Here is an 18,722-nt window from a genome sequence, read left to right as displayed (position 1 = left end):
TGGGGTTTCCATAACCATAGAAATAACATTTGAACAATTTGTTGACGCTGACAACGAGCTCGACTTCTGCGCAGAACTGACTGACGAGGAAATAGTCCGTCAGGTTGGGTGGGATTTGGAAGACTCCGATGTTGAAAATGAGGAGCCGATGCCTGCGTCGCCTACAAGTGCCAAGTTGACGCGAGCACTGTTGACTCTTTCATCGGTTACAGTGCTGACATGACCCTTGCACAGATCGAGGCAAATATGATCGCATGCAACCGGAACGCCGTCCAAACAACAATCAACAAGTTCTTCAAGCCACCGCAGCACTAACACTGGCTGCCCTACGATGCACACGTACATAATAAACCGGCAGTCGGCTGCATACAAAGTTTTTGAACGCCTCTTTTTTTATAGCCACTTCACTGATGCTTTGGCAGGGTTTCGGAAGCCTGGTACTTCGCCCTTTACCTCTAGATCCGAGAAAAAAAGAAAAAGGTGCGTTTTTTTGCATGCATTCATTTTTTCGGGCTGCCTGAATTTTCGTACGTTTTTACATTCCCTAGAGGGTCCGAAAAATCGGTCGTTGACTTTAAATACGGTATCTGGTCAGTAATTACAAACAAATCGCAAGATGGTCAGACCATAATAGCGGGGTTATGAGCGCCAGCACACGCCGTGCAGATAGTGCCAAGAGCAATGGATTGGCACGGCTCACGGCACCTGAGATTAGCGTCTTTCATTGTGCGGCGCCGTAAATCTGGGATGCTATGGCTGACCGCACTTAGTACTAGCGGCCATCATCGGACAGTGCCCATGAATTGAAAACAAAAGGGGAAAAAGATCTGGATATTCATACTGAGAGAGAGAGAGGGAGAGAGAAAAGTGTCACAGTTTTGACACAAAGGCAGAGTGTGGATGGCGATAGCAAAGAGACAGCTACACGAAGTGTAAGGTTCGTAGTTTTATCAGTGCCACTCGCGTTCCTACAAAGGTCACGCCATGATCAAGAACGCCCACTGTTGCAGTGCAGGCAGATGCTGTGCGCTGTACCTCGGAAGCTTGAGATTACGAGACCACCAACACTAAACACATGGGAACGAAGAGCTAATGAAGGCACCAACCATCGTGGCTAGGCCTTTGCATTTGCGAAAGATAAGCGCCAAGATGCCGTGCATATAACGAGGGTAGAGGAGAAAATATGCGCTCGCTAGGGAGAGGGGGTGGACAGGGGTGTGTCTACTTCCCCACTGCCCTTGTGCTGAAGGAGTTGGCTCTCGTGTTTCCTCGAGCTGTGGCCTGTGATGCAAGAAACGGCACAGTGCTGTTTCTTGCATACTGTGTCCCGGCACGTGCGCTTGACGACGTTTTTGCTACTCAAACTTTTCACGCAGAGGGGTGCTTGCAAATAAGTTATTCCCTGGCGAACATTTTATAGCTTTCCTTTTGCTAGATTTACGAGTACAGTCGCCAACCGTTTATTCGGACCTCACGGGGACTAGCGGATATGTCCGAATAAACAGGTGTCCGAAAAAGCAGATTAAGAAAAAAAAAAAGAAGAGATCCTTTATTTCCACGCACTTATTCGGGCTCAGCAGTAGGCTTGAAAAAATCGTGAATGCGCCGTTCCACTTTTTCCGTTTACGCGCAGTCAGATAAGCCTGAATCTTGGAGAGGGTCGTACGGTGACTATAGGCACCTGAAAGCAAAGTCACTGCTTGTACACGCTCCGCATGCGACGGCAGCGTAGCACATGGTGCGTCATCTTCCGACTCGGAGTCATTGTCCGGCGGCGCAGCAGAAACCTAACGAATGTTCTCGCCATCGTCGAGTTCTGCGCATGTCAGTACAGCAGTATTAGCACTTGTGAAACTGTCAAATGAGACAGTGTCCAGAATCGTAATGCAACTGCTGTGCAGGTCTCGGCAGAACATTTTCGGCGTCGGTACGAAGCACATCAGAAGGCGACAAATCCTTGGCCTCCCAGCACTCGCTTGCCGGCATTCCCCAGCGTAGTCTGCACGAGCGCTGTCGGCGCCATTAGACACTCGATGCGATGTTTCTGTATGCCACATTGCATCACCGCAACCTCCACACAACACACAGGGCAAACATCACCATGCCGTCACGCCGACATTAGTTGCACAAACGAAAAACGTGGCCTACTTGCAGCGTCGTGCACGAAGAAACAAATCAGCTGCTGGATTGTCTTGACGTGGCTTACTAAGCTGAGACCGGAACTGCTGTAGCCACTCTATGGAACCAGGCAGAAACGATGATGATGAGCGGGGATTTGCAGTAGCGCCCCTTCGTGGGGCAGCAAGGAGGCTCCGTTCAAAACAAAAATGGCGTTCAGCAAGTCGAACCATGCAGTGGTCAGAGTCGGTGCATGGTGCTCTCGATCGAGTTGGCTCAAGGAGTGTCCGAAAAATCAGACGAGAGGTTGCAAGGTGTCCGAACTTTCGGAAGTTGTTATACATTATGGTCTATCGGGAGAATGGCGGTGCTGCATAGCAGACCGAATAATCGAGCATGTCCGAATTTTTAGAGTCCGGAAAATCAGTCGGCGACTGTACGGACTTGAAATGGACGAAAACTTGGTTAAATTGAAACATGTCATGAAGTTATTTTGCTAGATCTCAAGGGGGGGGGGGGACACACACACTGTTTTCAATGGAACTAATATCGACAAACAAAAATAGTTCGTTGCATTGAAAGTTTCGTTACATGGCGACTTTCGTTGAATCACAGTTCGTTACGTCGAGGTTTGAGTGTAATGCTAGTTCAGCTTCTGTGCCTGACTGGCAGCTTCTCTGCACTGCACAGTTACTTCATGTAGCACTTGACTGTGCTCACCAAATGAAAGTGCAGAGGAATGGAAAAAAAAAGTCTAAACTTTGCTCTATGCGGGAGCATATACAGTAGCTCTGTAGTTGTTACATTCCTTGTTCAGCCACTGTTGATCTTTTAAAGTCTTGATATTTGTGTGAACTTCAGTGTTACTCAAGAAACAATATCATGTGATGCATATCCTGTCCTACTTGATTGTTTTTAAAGAACATGTCATTCCTTCTTTGCAGTAAATGCAAAGACGACTGTCGTTGCTTCTGTGAAGTCATCTGGTGCTACAAGTGAGTCTTCCAGCCAAAGAAGCCCATTTTACCTGGTGAGTTTATTGGTAGCGAATACTAGGGGGTGCATTGTAATTGGCCTGACTGCCCCGTCAACCCAACCGAACCAATAAACTCTCGCTCTCTTTCTCCTTGGCCCGCAGGACACTCTCGAAAGCCGGAGGCGGCAGCAGCGACGTGAGAAGCTTCGCCTCTTGGGGCACACGAATGCGTTGCGCTGTGCGGCCTGCCCCACGTACGGTCGAGACCTGGTGGAGGCAGTGACGGTTGTGCACGACACGCGACCCGTGGTGCGCAGCCCCTGGGGCGGAACGGGATACGTGGCCTGCCTCAATGCACCGTCCCAGGGAGAGACGCAGCTGTGGCGGTACACACGGACGCTGCGGTCGTTGGTGCGCACACCTCCACAGCTGCTTGATGAGCTCAGGGACATGATTGACAGGTGCGCGGTGTCGTTCACTTGAGCGGTGCTTTTTTGTGCTGGTGATACTATTTATATTTATCGATGCTGCATTCTACACCAAACATGGCTTGTGTGGTCACCTTGAGGTGTGTACGCTGGTTGTGAGACGTGCGTTTGGTAGCGTGGCCAGAAAAGCCTTTTTGTGCTGGCAGCCCGAGCGCTACTCTCGGTGTTTTCGCACTTATGTTAATGCAATTGTGCTTGCCGGTGCAGTGCGTAGAACACTGGCAAGTGGCACTGGTAAGGGTGTTTTCTTGTGACTAATATTTTAAAGAGCCACTCAATGTACAGTTTCTCTAATGCTTTCAGTGACAATCACAACAGCGACAGCTGGCTGTTCAGTGTGAACTCTTTGTTGCGTTTGTGTTTATGAACTCCAGGAGTGTTCAAGAGTGGCAGCTTCGAGTTGTCGGGCATCGCTGTGCAATCTGCTTGCCTTCTGGCTATCTCATATACAGTAGAATCTCATTCATATGTTCTGGGGGAAAAAAAATGCAAGGAAAAACATACTAACTGGGAAAACGTGCAGTCTGAACTAACCAAAAAAATTTGACAGACTCAACTGTTGTTGACATCTACGCAATGCAAAGCATCTCGCAGATCATTGCGGCAGGAGACACTCAACGCGTGTCGAGCTGGTGGGGCTCTGGTGGCCTGAGATGCGTTTCATTGTTTTCCTATTGCGTGGTGTTTTTAAGGGAGCAACGGGAAATCGAAACGAAAGTGAGCTGGTAGGCTACGTCGGTTGCCGCCAAAGTGAAACGGGATGTCCATATTGTGCTGCGTGCAGCAGGCAACGGGCGACTTCGCAAGCAGCACTAATGGGGAAGACAACTTTGTTTCATCAGACTTTGGCGTGTTTGTATTATTACTTACTAAATGCGTGCAGTACGCTACCAATGGCACTATGCGCCATGCGCTGTAAAACAGGTAGGTGAAGATTCTTATTGCAATAAATTTGGTGGCGACAGCTGTCAATGCCGGGTGCATAGACCCTGGCGGAGATCTGCTGGAACTGGCATAAGAAACGGCGCACCGTTGTTTTCACGCGAGGCAGACAACTGTATACTGTTCTCAATCGCATGCACCTCATGCGTTTTCTTGATCACACGAGATCTAACGGCCGGAAAAATGTATACTGTCACAGTCTGCAGCAGGGAGCGGTGGCACGTTGCGGTTATTGCCTATTAACAGCGAGTGCTATGCTTTCCACGGCACCACGCACTGTGAAACAGGTAGGCGATGATGCTTACCACAATAGGATTAGTGGTCGTAGCTGTGAATGCCACATGCGATGACCCTAAAGTAGATTTGCTGGTACCGAAATGAGTAACTGAGTGTGTGCCGGTATTTTCATGTGAGATGGGCAGGCGAGTATTGTGGTGAAGCTGCCATGGCAGCGGGCAGCTATATACTGTTCTCCATTGCACGGGCGGCACGCCTTTTCTTGTTTACATGGGATCTAGCGACTGAAAAACATATTGTACGATCCTGCTTTGGCGACGTACTGACTGTTGATGTCGAAAAATTGTGTTTTCCGGGAACGTATGAACCGGTAAAAATTGAGCGTAACTCTTTTGGTTCAATTTTTGTGTTGTCGATTGCGAACATTGCGCCGGGAAAATGTACGTAATGGGAACGTATCAACGAGGTTCTACTGTACACCATTTTGGATTGACCACCCAAGAATGGTGTTGGCCCCCAGTTCGATCGCTGAACCATAAATTTTTCTTGAACTGCGAAACAAGTGCTACTTTCAAGAAATTGCACTTCTTGCTTTCATAATATTACTTGAGAAAGCTCTGGCGCTGTGATCATTCAGCTGCTCACCATGTTTATATGAATATGTGAGCATTTAGAAATGCTGCTTGCCAAGCAGCTTTGAAGTCATCCCTTCCGTCCTGCTGTGCTTTGGCATGCAGGTTTGTTTTCTCAGTGCCCAAGGTGACCGCTTCACGGATCGAGATGCGCGTGTCGCATCCGTCGCCATCCTCCATCAATGCCGAAAGGGTCCTCGAGGAGCGACTCAGGGATGAGTTGGGTCCGAGGTGCGCCTTTCTGCACCCCGTCATGTGCAGCCTGCAGACGCAGTTTCCGGAGCTGCGGCTAATACAGTACGACTGTGGTAAGAATTGCCTTTTTAAATTTTAATGTAGTCGGTACATTGCTAAGCATAAATTGAAATGTAGGTAGGTTCTGATTATTGGAGGCAGATGTTATGCCTATTTGAAGGCAACATGGCATAAGTGTACGGCCACTCATTAAACACCTGCAGCGGCACAGCATGGCGTCAGAGCCTGAATCGCTCTGTTGTTATGCCAGTGACTGCGAAGTACAATATGCCATCCGTTATTTTAATATCTTTTTCCTGTTGGGATCTGTTGACGTGGCTGCCTTTGGGTAGTAGGGCCACATAAAAGTATATTCTCTTGAACAGAATGTCAGTTATGCAATAGCAGTCACAGTTACTTCAATTTCAAAACAGCACAGATCTGATTACATTGCATGAATGGCACCGTCTTCCTTGCCGTGTGTATTGCAGGCAAACTCCAGGTTCTGGACAAGCTGCTCTGGCAACTGCGGGGCGGTCAGCACCGAGTGCTGATCTTCACGCAGATGACACGCATGCTGGACGTCCTCGAGCAATTTCTGAACTACCACGGCCACACGTACCTGCGGCTGGACGGCAGCACGCGTGTGGACCAACGACAGGCTCTGATGGAGCGCTTCAACGCCGACCGCCGTATCTTCTGCTTCATCTTGTCCACCCGGTCGGGAGGTATCGGCGTCAACCTGACGGGAGCCGACACGGTGGTCTTCTACGACTCGGACTGGAACCCCACCATGGACGCCCAGGCCCAGGACCGGTGTCACCGCATTGGTCAGACGAGAGACGTCCACATCTACAGGCAAGTTGGTGTTGTGTCTGGGTCATTCACTTGTTGAACACCTCAAAGGGGCCTCTGGGCAGGGGCGATGCATGTGGGCGTAGGCAGGACATGGCTAACAGTGGAAGTTATGTGGGACGACTTGAGTGATGAGTTTCTTCAAAAGCACTCTTGAGTGATGGGAACAGAATTCCAATCCTTGGCTGTGCATAGAAGAAATAGCTGGTGGTATGATATCGGGCAAGAGGCAGGCACACAGCATTTGAACAGCTGTTGCATGAACTAAAGTGTGCTCGTGTGATAACTTGTGAATCTGCACATGACTAATGAAACGACAACCATATCAAAAAGGCAGAGCCGGAAGCAAGGGTAGGAAGATATATTTGTTCCCCTAATGCTGAGATGTCACTATTGCATGAATAGTCGGGAAGAATTGAGTAGCTCAGTTCTGAGCTGTTTTGAGTGTTCTAATTTGATTAGTTTGGTGTGGGTCAAACATACTTGCATACATTCATAGCTTCTTGCATAGCTATTTTTGAAGCTGCATAGCTGTTTCATAGCTGTGTTTAAAAATCCGTGTGTAATACAAACCTGCATATAGTACGAGGTGAAATTTTTGGGACGCGAAATGGAAAAAAAAAGTTTTATCCATGTATAATATGAGTTAAGAAAACTCGAGGAAAACATTTATTTAAATTGCACTCCGCACTTCAATCGCTGTCTTCCTCAGCTGCGCTTTCTTCGGATAGTTCCTTGTCGCACATATCTTCCCAGAGGTACTCATCCTCTGTGCTATTCAGCGCGTTCGACATGGCACACTTCTTGAATGCGCGACGCACACGGTCCTGTGGTATGCTGGCCCATGCGTCCACAATCAACTTGCATGGCGTGGCTGGCAAAGCCCGCTTCAGCCACCCGGTCGGCGTTACTGCAGGCTCACCTGAGCGAATCCAATCTGCTTAACACCGCTTGACTGCGTCCTTGAACGGTTTGTTTAAGCAAATATCGAAAGGCTGCAGCTGAGACATCATCCCACCCGGGATTTGCCGGATTTGCACAACAGCCTTTTCACTGAGTTGGCCAAATGGCAACGAAATGAGTCCAGCACGAGGATGGATGGGAACGACAACAGTGCGCCGGGTCGCCTGCACCAGACAGACTTTATCCAGTCGAGCACAAGATTCTTGTTCATCCAGCCTTTCTCATGGCATCTCACGACCACATTTTTTGGCAGCTCCTCACCTTTAGGCACTGCCTTGCGCTTGAAGACAACATAGTGCGGGAGCTTGCATCCGTCTGCCATGCACGACAGCATGACTGTAACTCGCATTTTCTCGTTGCCAGTGGACCGGGCATCAACTTGTTTAGAGCCCTTTTCGTGCACGGTGAGGGGCGATGGCATGTCCAAATAAACCGACATTTGGTCAGCATTGCCGATTTGCCCTAGCTGGAAGTTCTTGGACTTGCGCAGCAAAATAATGTGGCACTAGAAAGCCACAAGCAGCTATTCGAATGATTCTGGCAGCTTTTGCGAAATCGAAGTGCAGTGGCATAAGGAAAATCCAGCACGGCACATGTAGTGATAAATCCAGTGCTTGCTCGTCTTGAAGGCGGAGCTCGATAGCTCCTTTCTCTCTTGCAAGCTCCTTAGCTTTTGCCTGCATAAGCTCCACGCTCACAGCTAGATGCGTCGCTCGCTGTTGGCGTACGAACTCCGTCAGGGCGAGTATGATTTCTGGGAATGTCCCACTCTTCGGGCCGCGAAAGCTTCTTTGTGTTCTGCTGCACGCGAAAAGGGCTTCCTTCTATTGATGCCATCCGCGAATGCTTCCCTCGTTGACGCTAAACGGCCTCCCAGCCGCACTGTTGCCGATGTCCTGTGCGGCTAAGATAAACTTTCTCTTGAAAGCAGCCGAGTACTGTTTTCGTGGTCTGGACATCTTGGTCCTTCAATAAAAAACATGCACTTCGCGAAGTGTGGTTTGCGCGTGTGCTACCAAGGTGTGCACTCATCAATAAAGAAACGATGCTGTAGTCATCCAGCAATAACGAAACCAAGCTGTAGCCACGCAGCAATAAGGAAGCCAAGCTGTAGCCACGCCACAACAACGAAGTCAAGCCATAACCACGCCACAGTAATAAAACCAAAACTTCTAGTCCATATTTCTGACTGAAGTTCTACGAGGTATAATAGTAATTACTGACTAGTATGAGGTGAAGAGTTGAGACGTTAATAATAATAAATAAATAAAAAAATGTCGCATTATACGTGGGTTTTTACGGTACATAGTGTGCTCGGCAAGAAACCTGACAAGCCAGGGCCAGCCACGTGTTTGACAAGGCTATGTCGCCCATTTCCTGGCAGCTCATTGGAGTATGCTAGCTTGTTGTCTTTCCCCCCCCCTTTTTTTTATTGCCCGCGGAGATTTCGCGCAGCGTCACCTGATCTGAAAGGGAAAGCCGAATCACCATCTCAGGCTTCTGCGTGCTGCTACATTTGTCTGTTCAGTGTTCACTGCTGTTGCTGCCCGGTGTGTTTTGCATAACCGCTAGAGTGCTGCATCGTGGACTACCTTCATGTGACGGACACAAGTTGAGTGCATGCAGGAAGACGGAAGCGTTCACTGTTTGACATGTCGTGGAAACAAAAGGCCCTTTCTTTTAAGAAGAAAATTGAAATCCTCAAGGAGGTCGACGAAAACCCTGTGAAGAAGCATGTTGATTTGGCAAATGAGTTAGGCATAGCACTGTCGACGCTCTGCACCATTGTTGAGCAGCGAGATGTTGCGTTGAATGCCCAGCACTTCGGCGTGAACGTCAAACAGGCGAAGACAGCTACACACGTAAATCTCGAAGAGGTCCTGCCTGCTGACATGGTTTCACAAAATTACAGCAGCCGGCATCAGCGTGGACAGCAAGGTGCTATGTAAAAAGGCAGGCAACGTTGCGCTTTGCTTTGGAATTAAAAATTTCAAGCTCCCGGGTGTTGGCTGCATCAAGAGAGACACGAATTTTTCTAGAGTTGTTTGTGGTGAAAGAAAGAAAGTGGATGAATCAGCTTGCAGTGATTGGCTGAGCACAGTTACCGTCATAGGCAAGGCCACGGAGCAAGAAACATTTAGGAGTGCAAACTCCGGTGTTTGTGGCGACCAGAAAAAGTCACATGCCCGCGGAGCCGTTACCGTGCTGGCGGCCTGGAAAGAAATGAGAGCGCGCTGGAGCTGCCTGCCCGGGTGCTGCATTTTTTTTTTTTTTTCGCTGCGGCTTCTACGACGCGCCGCATGGCGCCGCCACTGTATATGGCCCCGTCGGTGCATACAATTGTGACCTGTGGGGTCTCTCACCTCCGTACTCTTGGGACAAAGGAACGACAACACAGTAGTGCAAACAATCACAAGGGCACTTATTGCACCTTTCATAGATCAGTGCCTGCTAGCCGAGTTGCTACCCACAAAACATGCCGATGGGCGCGCGACAAATCCAGAAGTCCGACTCACCGCGACCGGAAGCGAGCGGATATGTTCGCCCCATGCTGGATCCCAACGCCTGGTCCTTCGCGTGTATGGTCACGCGAATCGTGGCACGTTCGAAGGCGGCCACGCGAGGCGGTCTCGCAGAAGCATCGGTCGGCGGCGCGCGCGATGTCCACGCTCTCAGCCGACCCGCCGGGGAAGAGCCCAGCGCCTTTCTTTCCCGCGCCTAAGTAACCCCGCCGCAGCGCAACACTAGCGGCATCTCTCGCACTGCGCTTCAACCACTCCAACCGCCGCGGGCGCCAGGCCACGCGGCGGGCGAAGCCGCCCTGCAGGAGACGAGCTATGCGGGAAAACTAGATCTCAGGGGAGGCGTGAGAGTCACGCATCCCCACAGACCTTATCTGGTCGCCCGCGCTCGCTCGTGCTGACGGGAGTTTCACCTCCTAAATGTCTTACTCCGTGGGCAAGGCTAAACAGCCGAGGTGCTTCCGATTACCAGGACGTTTACCTTGTTAGTACAAGGGGAACAAAAAAGCGGGGATGACTGCAGATTTTTTTCCGTGGGTTTCTCATGAACCTGGATCGGAAAATGGCAGCAAAAAACTGAAAGAGTTTGCTTTTCATAGGCCATTGTTTGGCCCGTCCAAAGGAAATGACCTTCAACAATGTCACTGTAGGTTCCTGCCTGCGAACACTATGAGCCATCTGCAGCCACTGGACGTGGGAATAATTCTGAATGTGAAGCATCACTTCAAGTAAAGCATCTCCTCACAAAAATTGTTCGCGAAGATGAGGATTTGCAGATCAGTCTGCTTGATGCTTTGCATTTCATGGTCATGTCTTGGGACAATGCGACTGCGGATACAATTGCGAAATGTTTTCGCATGTGGATTTAGCACAGGGCCGGACGCAACTCCAACGGGTGATAATCAAGAGCCCGATGAGGACTTGGTGATTGAAGGCTGAGAGAGTTGTGGGGTTCTCACCCGTGCTCTTGGGACAAAGGAACGACAACACAGTAGTGCAAACAATCACAAGGGCAGTTATTGCACCTTTCATAGACTAATGCCTACTAGCCGAGTTGCTATCCACAAAGCATGCTGATGGGCGCGTGACAAATCGCGGAAGTCCGACTCACCGTGACCGGATAAGAAGCGAATATGTTCGCTCCATGGTAGACACCAACATCTGGTCGTTGGCGAATACGGTCACGGGAACGGTTGTGTGTTCGAACGATCGTGTTTGGCCATTTCGGGGTAGGCTTTACGAGACTGTCTCGCAAAAGCATGGATCAGCGCACGCGCAGAACGTCCGCGCTGCTTGCCTATCCCGAGCCAAAGAGGAAGAGCCTTCTCCTTTTTGCGCCCAAGTAACCCCGCCGTTAGGTGGCGTTTGCAGCGCAACACTCGTACTACCCTCGTACTATCTCTGTACTATCTCTGTACTACTCGTACTATCTCTCGTACTACCCTGCAAGCATTCCTACCACCGCAGTAAAGCCACGCGGCGAAGCCGGATTACAGGAGACGGGAACTATGCGAGAAAACAACATATCGGGGGACGTGTGAGAGTCGCATCCCCACAGAGTCTGGAAACAACAGCAAGCTTCCGTGCTATACTTTGTCACTTTGGATGACAGTGTTGCAACCTGTGGGTTTAGGTCTATTGAGCACTTGGGTTGACGAAGTAAATGATATTCAGACTACAGGGTCGACGAAGTAAATGATATTCAGACTGACAGTGATGCTGAAGACTCCAACGTGTGTGACCAACTGCTGCCGACGTCGAAAACTCTTGATGCTCTCGATGTTCTGCACAACACTGTTAAGTGCCGGCGGTGTGAGCAACGAAACCGCTGCACGATTTTATGACTTTCAGGCGGGTCTTGTCAGCTGCATCAAGGGCAGGAAAGCGCAAATGAACTTTTTTTTGGCCAGAATAGTTGTGCCCAATATAGTTTTGTGTTCCTTTTCATGTTCAGCTTGGCTTATTTTGGCTCGTATGAGTTCGGGATGAGACGAATATTTTGCGTGCTCCAGAGAAATTAATATCATAGAGATTCTACTGTACTTCAGTATAACACATTGCAGTGCCATCATTATCATGTCGTGCCACAGGTTTGAGCTGTTTAAGAGCACACAAATTTGTTTGCAAATCTGTGCTAGCTTTGCCGTAAGTGTGTCGAGGTCGCCTTTGGAAGAGCATGCGAATCTCGTCATAGTTGTATACAGCTGTGGTAGTCATCAGGCCAGTTATTTATGCAGTGATGTATTGACACATCTACTTAATTTGTCTTGTCCTCGCGGACTGCATTTCACCCATCAACAACCTAAATCTATCGCTCAGCGCAAGATGCGCCTGCATGGTTCAAACTTCCTTGAACGTTATCGTTGATTCTGTGTGTTGTATGTTCTCACCGAACCTTATGTAATCACATTGCATGCGTGACAGTGTAATAGTTTCTGGTGGGCACGTGGGCACCAGCGATTGCCCTGGAACTTTCCACTAGTCGTGTATAAAAGCCGATGCGCTTAGCCCGCAGATCGGATTTCAACAATCGCCAACTGTGCTTATTGCTATTGTTGTACTTTGAGTGTAGCCTGTTTTTGTGGGCACAGGTTCGCTGAATAAAGAATTAGTTTTGTGATTCGCAGTTTTCCTGCTGTGTTCTTCGCCATCACTGCAACGTGACAACATACTTAACCGAATTAGAAATAAAGGGAACAGTACTCTGTCGTTAAAGTGAAATGGGTTAAACTTTTTGGAATGAAATTGCTGGGTAGCGTCAAGGGTGACCTGCCAGTGCTTGAAAACGGCTTCTTTCAGATGTAGAAAAGTGGTTCCATTCAGTCATTGTTATGTATGTGAAAGGTTTCTAACAAAAGTGAAATACCTTCTGTAAATGTTTTGGAAATATTTCTCTGTGTTTGCCTGTCTTACTGTGCTGGCTTGTCCCATTAAGCCTCTACATCGTAGTTTTGGACTGTGTTAGCTGCTTCGAAGCAGTGTTAAGATTGTCTGGTTGTTCTACTTTAAAAGCTGCTGCGTTGCTGTGATACATTGAAAACCTTCAGTCTATTCATTACTTGTACCCAATACAGCTAGCTTTCTTTTCAGTAGCCCAGCAGTTGCATCATTGAGTGTTTCTTTTTTGTTCAGGTTGATAAGTGAAAGAACGGTTGAAGAAAACATCCTGAAGAAGGCAAACCAGAAGAGGATGCTAGGTGACTTGGCAATTGAAGGAGGCAACTTCACCACAGCCTTCTTCAAGCAGGTATGTAGGCATTAGCTTCTCAAGAAAACCTAGTAGTACGTGAAGGATTTGCAAATGAATACACAACAAGGCGTGGAAGTTATTGTAAATAAATAGGCTTATGTAATAGTAATTTTTGAGATCGAATTGAATTGTGCCAAAAGCAAATTGAATTGCATATCGAATACTTTTCTGATTGTTTTCAAATAATAAACAGCTGTTCTCACTTTCAATATTCACATCCTAGTTTATTAACAACGTTAAGCAAATTTCTGTCATTATACTGCATGCTTGTTTTTTTGAAAGCTTAAGGGGGGAGGCTACCCTGGAGACGGAACTTTTTTATTTTTTAAGATATCCAGATAAAACTTTCAGGGTACGTTCACACCACCGAACTATGAGGAACTGCAAAGTTTCATGAAGATATATTTATTAGTTCCAGAGTTATTGAGGTCTAACTAGGTGATTCATGTATATGCCTGAGGAAGAGCCTGGAGAAATGCCAGGACATCGTAGGAAGCTGAAATTCACTGATGATCCCTTGATAGATATCCCAGGGGGCTAAAGAGCCCTTTTCTTTAATTTCCCCTCCAAAAAATTTTAAGACAACATTGAATTTGATGTAGCCAGTAATGACAACATTCATTAAAAGTTAATTCCTTATTATAATTTAACTGCACCAGCTTTCAAAAGAAGAAGCCTGTTACCCCCTGGCAAAGTCATTCAGGAACAGAATAAAAAAAGCGGCATACAAATCTGAAGAGCGGTTCTTGGGATATCGCCTTCCCCAGCACCACTACTAGCGAAAAAATCCATTCCGAGAAAACGGGCCTTAAAGTTGAACACATGTGTTTTTTTTATTAGAAAGCTCCTGCGGAGCTTCTAATTAGCTCTTGCGGCTCCAGGCACACTCAGTGTGTCGGATTTTCGACTGGTGACAGCCGAAAGCACAGTTCTGCCGCTGAAAAGCGTCTGCGCAGTCGACACTCGCTGCGGAAGATCGGAAGTTCGATGCTCGTACAAGACACATATCGCGCTCCCGTGCACCGAACATCTGCACTGTCTTGGGCTTTGCCGGCATCGCGTGCAGCAAAGAACTAGCGAAAAAAAAAAAGGCTGAGCAAATAATCTAAAAGCCAGCACAACGCGATGAGCAGCTCGCAAGCTCATGTTGAGGCGGACGGAGCAAGCGGCAACAACGACGCGAGCGCGGTGGGCGTGGCAGCCAATGGCAGGCGTGCTTGAGCCTGCGGGATTTGAACGCGCTGCTCCGGCCAATCAGCGCTCCGCATCACATCGCGGGAAAACGCCAATGGTGCCTCAACCGTGCCGACGATGCCATTTTGCAAGGCTGCAAAATAGAGACAAAGAATTCACGGTCAAAACGACACCAAGATGGCGCGGGCAGGCCGCATGGGCCGGGAATGGCGCGCGCGAAGTTTGGCTTCATTTCGGCATTTGCGCGTGTTTTGTGGACCGCGGTAGCCTCAAATGTAGCGTTTTTTTGGTACTTAAGGGGGGACACGGGTTTTAAATCGCGAAAAATGGCAAAAAAAAAAAAGATTTTTTGAAAATCACATTTTCAGTTTCTATGACCCCTTTTCTATCTGATACCCAAGTATCATCACTGTAAACCACTTAGAAGTGCTCTAAACAATTCGTTTTATCAGCCAAGGTGGCGAAAAATCTCGCGGAAATCAAGAAAGAACAGCGTTTTTCACGCCACAATATCTCCGGAACGGCGCGACCGAGCGCCGCCATCTTGGTCTCATTGGAAAGCGAATTTCTCCGTCTTCAAATTTGCCGCTTCAGCGATCTCCTCCATACAGAAACAAGCGCACAAAAAGCAAATGATTGAAGGTCGTGCCGGAGTCTGCGATTGGCCGTGCCTGCCACGTGACTCCAGCGCGGTTCGCCATTGGTCCGGCGCTCGCGTCGTCTGCTCGGCTCTTTGCACCTCGCGAGTTTGATGTCTCCACTCGCCGTAATCTCGACGTGTCAAAACGGGCGCTACGCGGACATCGCATTAGCGTGGCCGATCCCTGCACTTGTGGACTCACGGCTAAGCATTCCCAGCATCGGCGACGCGGACTTCGCAACCAACATTCACGCGCGGAATCCGCGGACATGCGGCTAAGCCTTTCAGCACTCGGTGTTTCGAATTCGTGAAAAATACGTATCGCGCACGCAATCCTCGGAAACGCAGCTAAACATTTCGCGCATAGGGAGTTTCCGACTTGGCGATCATGCCTATCGCGCGCGGACTTCTCGGAGCGTCACCTAATCATTTTGTGCATCGGCGCCTCCGACTGCGCGAATAAGCGCATCGAGTGTCGACTCCTCGAGCCCGCGACTAGGCATTTCACGCGTCGGCACCTCGGACTGCCCGAATAAGCGCATCGAGGGTCGACTCCTCGAGCCCGCGACTAGGCATTTCGCGCGTCGACACCTTGAACTGCGCGACTAAGCACATCGCGCGTCGGCTCCTTGTATCTGCGGCTGTGCATTTCGCACATCGGCACTTCGGACTCGCAACCAAGCACATTGCGCGTTCACTCTATTATCAGATTGTCACGATAGCTCGTAACAATATCTATCATACCACCCCTTCATAAAGAGAACCTCATCATGAGCTCTGTTCACTAGGCCCCTTGGGCTGGCACACACCTGGCTGCAGAAGTCATCGAGGCATCATACAAAAGTAAAATTCTGGAAAGCACCTAGCAGCTGCATATCTACCACTGGCTCTCTGATCCTAAGTGCCACAGCCACTGTCAGGTGAAGATGACTTGGAAGGCTACTTACACTCAGAGCCTTCATTCAGTAACATGGTCAATTATACCAAATGAAAAAATGCCTCACTGATTGTAATGGAGACTGCTATCAATCAGACAGCCTGCATGTACAGCACTGGAACTATATTCATGCCCACACAGAGTTCTACACTTCGGTTTGAAACCCAGGCACCATGCTCTTTGCAGAGCATGGTGCCTAATAAAGTTTCTTGTGCTAGTTCAGTGACCAGTGTACTATTATTTTGAGAGTGTGCAGTCACACATTTAGTTTGGCCATTCTTACAAAACATAGACTTCAAAAGGGTGCCATTTGTATTGCTGTAGATTCACTTCAGCAAAAGCTACATTTGTTTGAAACTTCAAATGCGTTTATTTCAGTTCGATGTTTTTGCACACTGTACTCCGCCTTACGGGTGTTTTTTCTGGGTTGTCTTTGGCCAAAAATGACAAGGGTGGTATCATTTTATTCGTATTGAAATGATCTGGGGGGTGATGCTATTTTTATTACTCTTGCACCGTCATGAAAATTACATTCAGGTATAGTACTCGCTGCTAATTAGAAAAAGATGTTCATAATAAATGCAAGATTGTTTTCTTGTCCGCAAAATGCTTCCAAATGAATAAAAATAGCATCACCCCCTACAGTAGGTCTTTAGCAATGGTGTCATGCATTTAGTTTTTGATTTAGCAAGACGGAATCATCAAAAAACCCCGTAACGAGTTTGAAATTAATTTGACTTCAGACCTCAATATTTTTTGAACTGGTACAGCTATCAAAAATCTAATTACAGATCTGAAATCAGCACGAAAAATTACCCCAGACAGTGGAGTTTATGAAAGATTCACCTAAAAATAAGAAAAAAATTTTTAAGACCCACTTCCCCCCTTAAGGTTGAATTAGGTGCTGATAATTACAGAACAGCTAGTTTGTGAGACATACAACCCAAAAATATGGTTTTTCAAAAATCAACTTTTTCGCGGTTTTTCGGTTTTCATGGGCCACGTCCCCCCTTTAATGGGAGCATTAGTAGAAAATGAGTAGCTTATTCGACGACCTTCCGTATTGTTGCATGTATAACCCGCCACCGCGTATAATCCGCACCCCCAATTACAACAGCCTGGAAAAAAATATATATATTCTCACGTATAATGTGCGGAAGTAACTGCATACAACACTGCTCAAATCTTTGCAACAACACACTTCATTGTGGATACGTGACTAGTCTGCGTCGTATCTTTGGCCGGCGGCTATGTTCCCCCGTTCTTCAGCGATGCTAAGCTGGATTCACACGCCGTATGTTATTGTGGACGAATCAGTCACATGATATCGGATGTGAATTGGATCACCTGGCAGAATAGAGATCACTTGGTGTTGAGAATAGAGAAAGTACTGACAAATAATCATAGGTGTGTTGTGGTGTCTTTTGCGCATTTTGTTTATTCGACCTGCCAGATAATTCGATCAATTTTGTTTATCCTGTCAGGGTTGAATTAACGGAAGTCTAATGTTCTAAGTAAACTAGTTGGTCAGAAGCCCTGCAGACAAACTAATCAATAAGCATGATTCTCGGTCCGCGAAACAGTCTTATGATGTTTCTGTTGTTGAAAATGCGAGGTTGCATGGGCTGTGCTTTACATGTGTAGATGTGCGAGAATGGGGGTGTTTTTGTCATTATAGTGGCCTTCCACTTATGTGCATGTTTGTGAACTTGAAGACTTGTGCTATAAGTTGTCTACACCATAGTGGACAGTGACAGGAAATGTTTGGGGAGTGTGTGAGTGTTGTTGACGCATGAAAGCAGCAGGCCTGATCACTGCAGTACCGTGTTGGCGTCATGCATCGCTAGGAGGAGGATTCGCAACCTTCTTGCCTGTACTTTTCAGAACACACTGAAGGACTTGTTTGGAACTGACTTTGGCCTGGCAGTTGCTGAGAAAAGCGAAGAGTCGCAGAGGGAAGACAGACCGATCGAGCCAGAGAGGCCTGAAAAGTTCTCCTCTGTGGAGTTCGAGAAGGTAAAAGTCTGCTGCTGAAATCTTGCTGAAACTGCTTTGTCTGCAAAGGAGGCAAAGCATCTATTGTGATAGCAAATTGGTGGACAGCTGTGCGATGTAAGGATAGTAGTTTTATCAGCCATATAAACTTGTAGACATAGGTACAATAACTAAATTAGCAAACATGGTGTTGCGTGCACAGGCAAACATGAATACATTTGACGCAATGACCCTGAAAACTCGCTGTCAAAACACTTGCGTGAGCATTTGCGGCAGCATCAGCAAGCGTAGTGTCATTCGTACTGTTTATCGCGTCAGTGAAAAGTGAGTATCGAGAATAGCACGCACAAAGCTACGACCCGCCGACCCACCTAGACTCTGCCCCCAACACAGATTGCTCTCAAGATACGGCCGGGTGACCACACACAGCCACCACATGCGCAGTTTATGTTGCACAATTCCTTATGTCTTTGTCAGAGTTTGACTGTATAGTGTTGTGAGGCTTTCTCTAGTTTCAACCAAAAACTGTTTAAAAGGAGTTCAACTTTTCTGTGGAACTTGTGCACCTTAAACTTTAGGCTTCAGCTTTACATTCTGATCGCAGCCCCCCCCTTTTTTTTCATTATTTCTTGTATGCCTAAATTAGATGTCGGCAGTTGGCATGGGTGCAAAGCTTGATGCTGTTTTAAAAATATCTACTCTAAAAAAAGTTTGCACCCTTTGAGGTATATCTTGTCCC

General features: G+C 47.8%; 1 protein-coding gene across 6 annotated transcripts in view; it reads left to right on the top strand.

The window, feature by feature from the left end:
- dom (domino helicase) overlaps positions 1-18,722 on the top strand; it is a 148,386-nt gene that overhangs the window by 67,387 nt on the left and 62,277 nt on the right. For all 6 annotated transcript variants that reach the window (XM_075685056.1, XM_075685054.1, XM_075685052.1 and 3 more), the window contains 6 exons: positions 3,063-3,148; positions 3,257-3,555; positions 5,499-5,701; positions 6,119-6,485; positions 13,100-13,214; positions 17,873-18,004. In XM_075685056.1, the coding sequence (XP_075541171.1) occupies positions 3,063-3,148; positions 3,257-3,555; positions 5,499-5,701; positions 6,119-6,485; positions 13,100-13,214; positions 17,873-18,004 (1,202 nt within the window). The remainder of the gene's footprint in view (positions 1-3,062; positions 3,149-3,256; positions 3,556-5,498; positions 5,702-6,118; positions 6,486-13,099; positions 13,215-17,872; positions 18,005-18,722) is intronic.

The sequence above is a fragment of the Dermacentor variabilis genome, chromosome 3 (assembly GCF_050947875.1).
Source record: "Dermacentor variabilis isolate Ectoservices chromosome 3, ASM5094787v1, whole genome shotgun sequence".
Taxonomy (NCBI): domain Eukaryota; kingdom Metazoa; phylum Arthropoda; class Arachnida; order Ixodida; family Ixodidae; genus Dermacentor; species Dermacentor variabilis.
The sequence above is the reverse complement of the archived record's forward strand: the minus strand, read 5'-3'. Positions and strand labels throughout refer to the sequence as shown.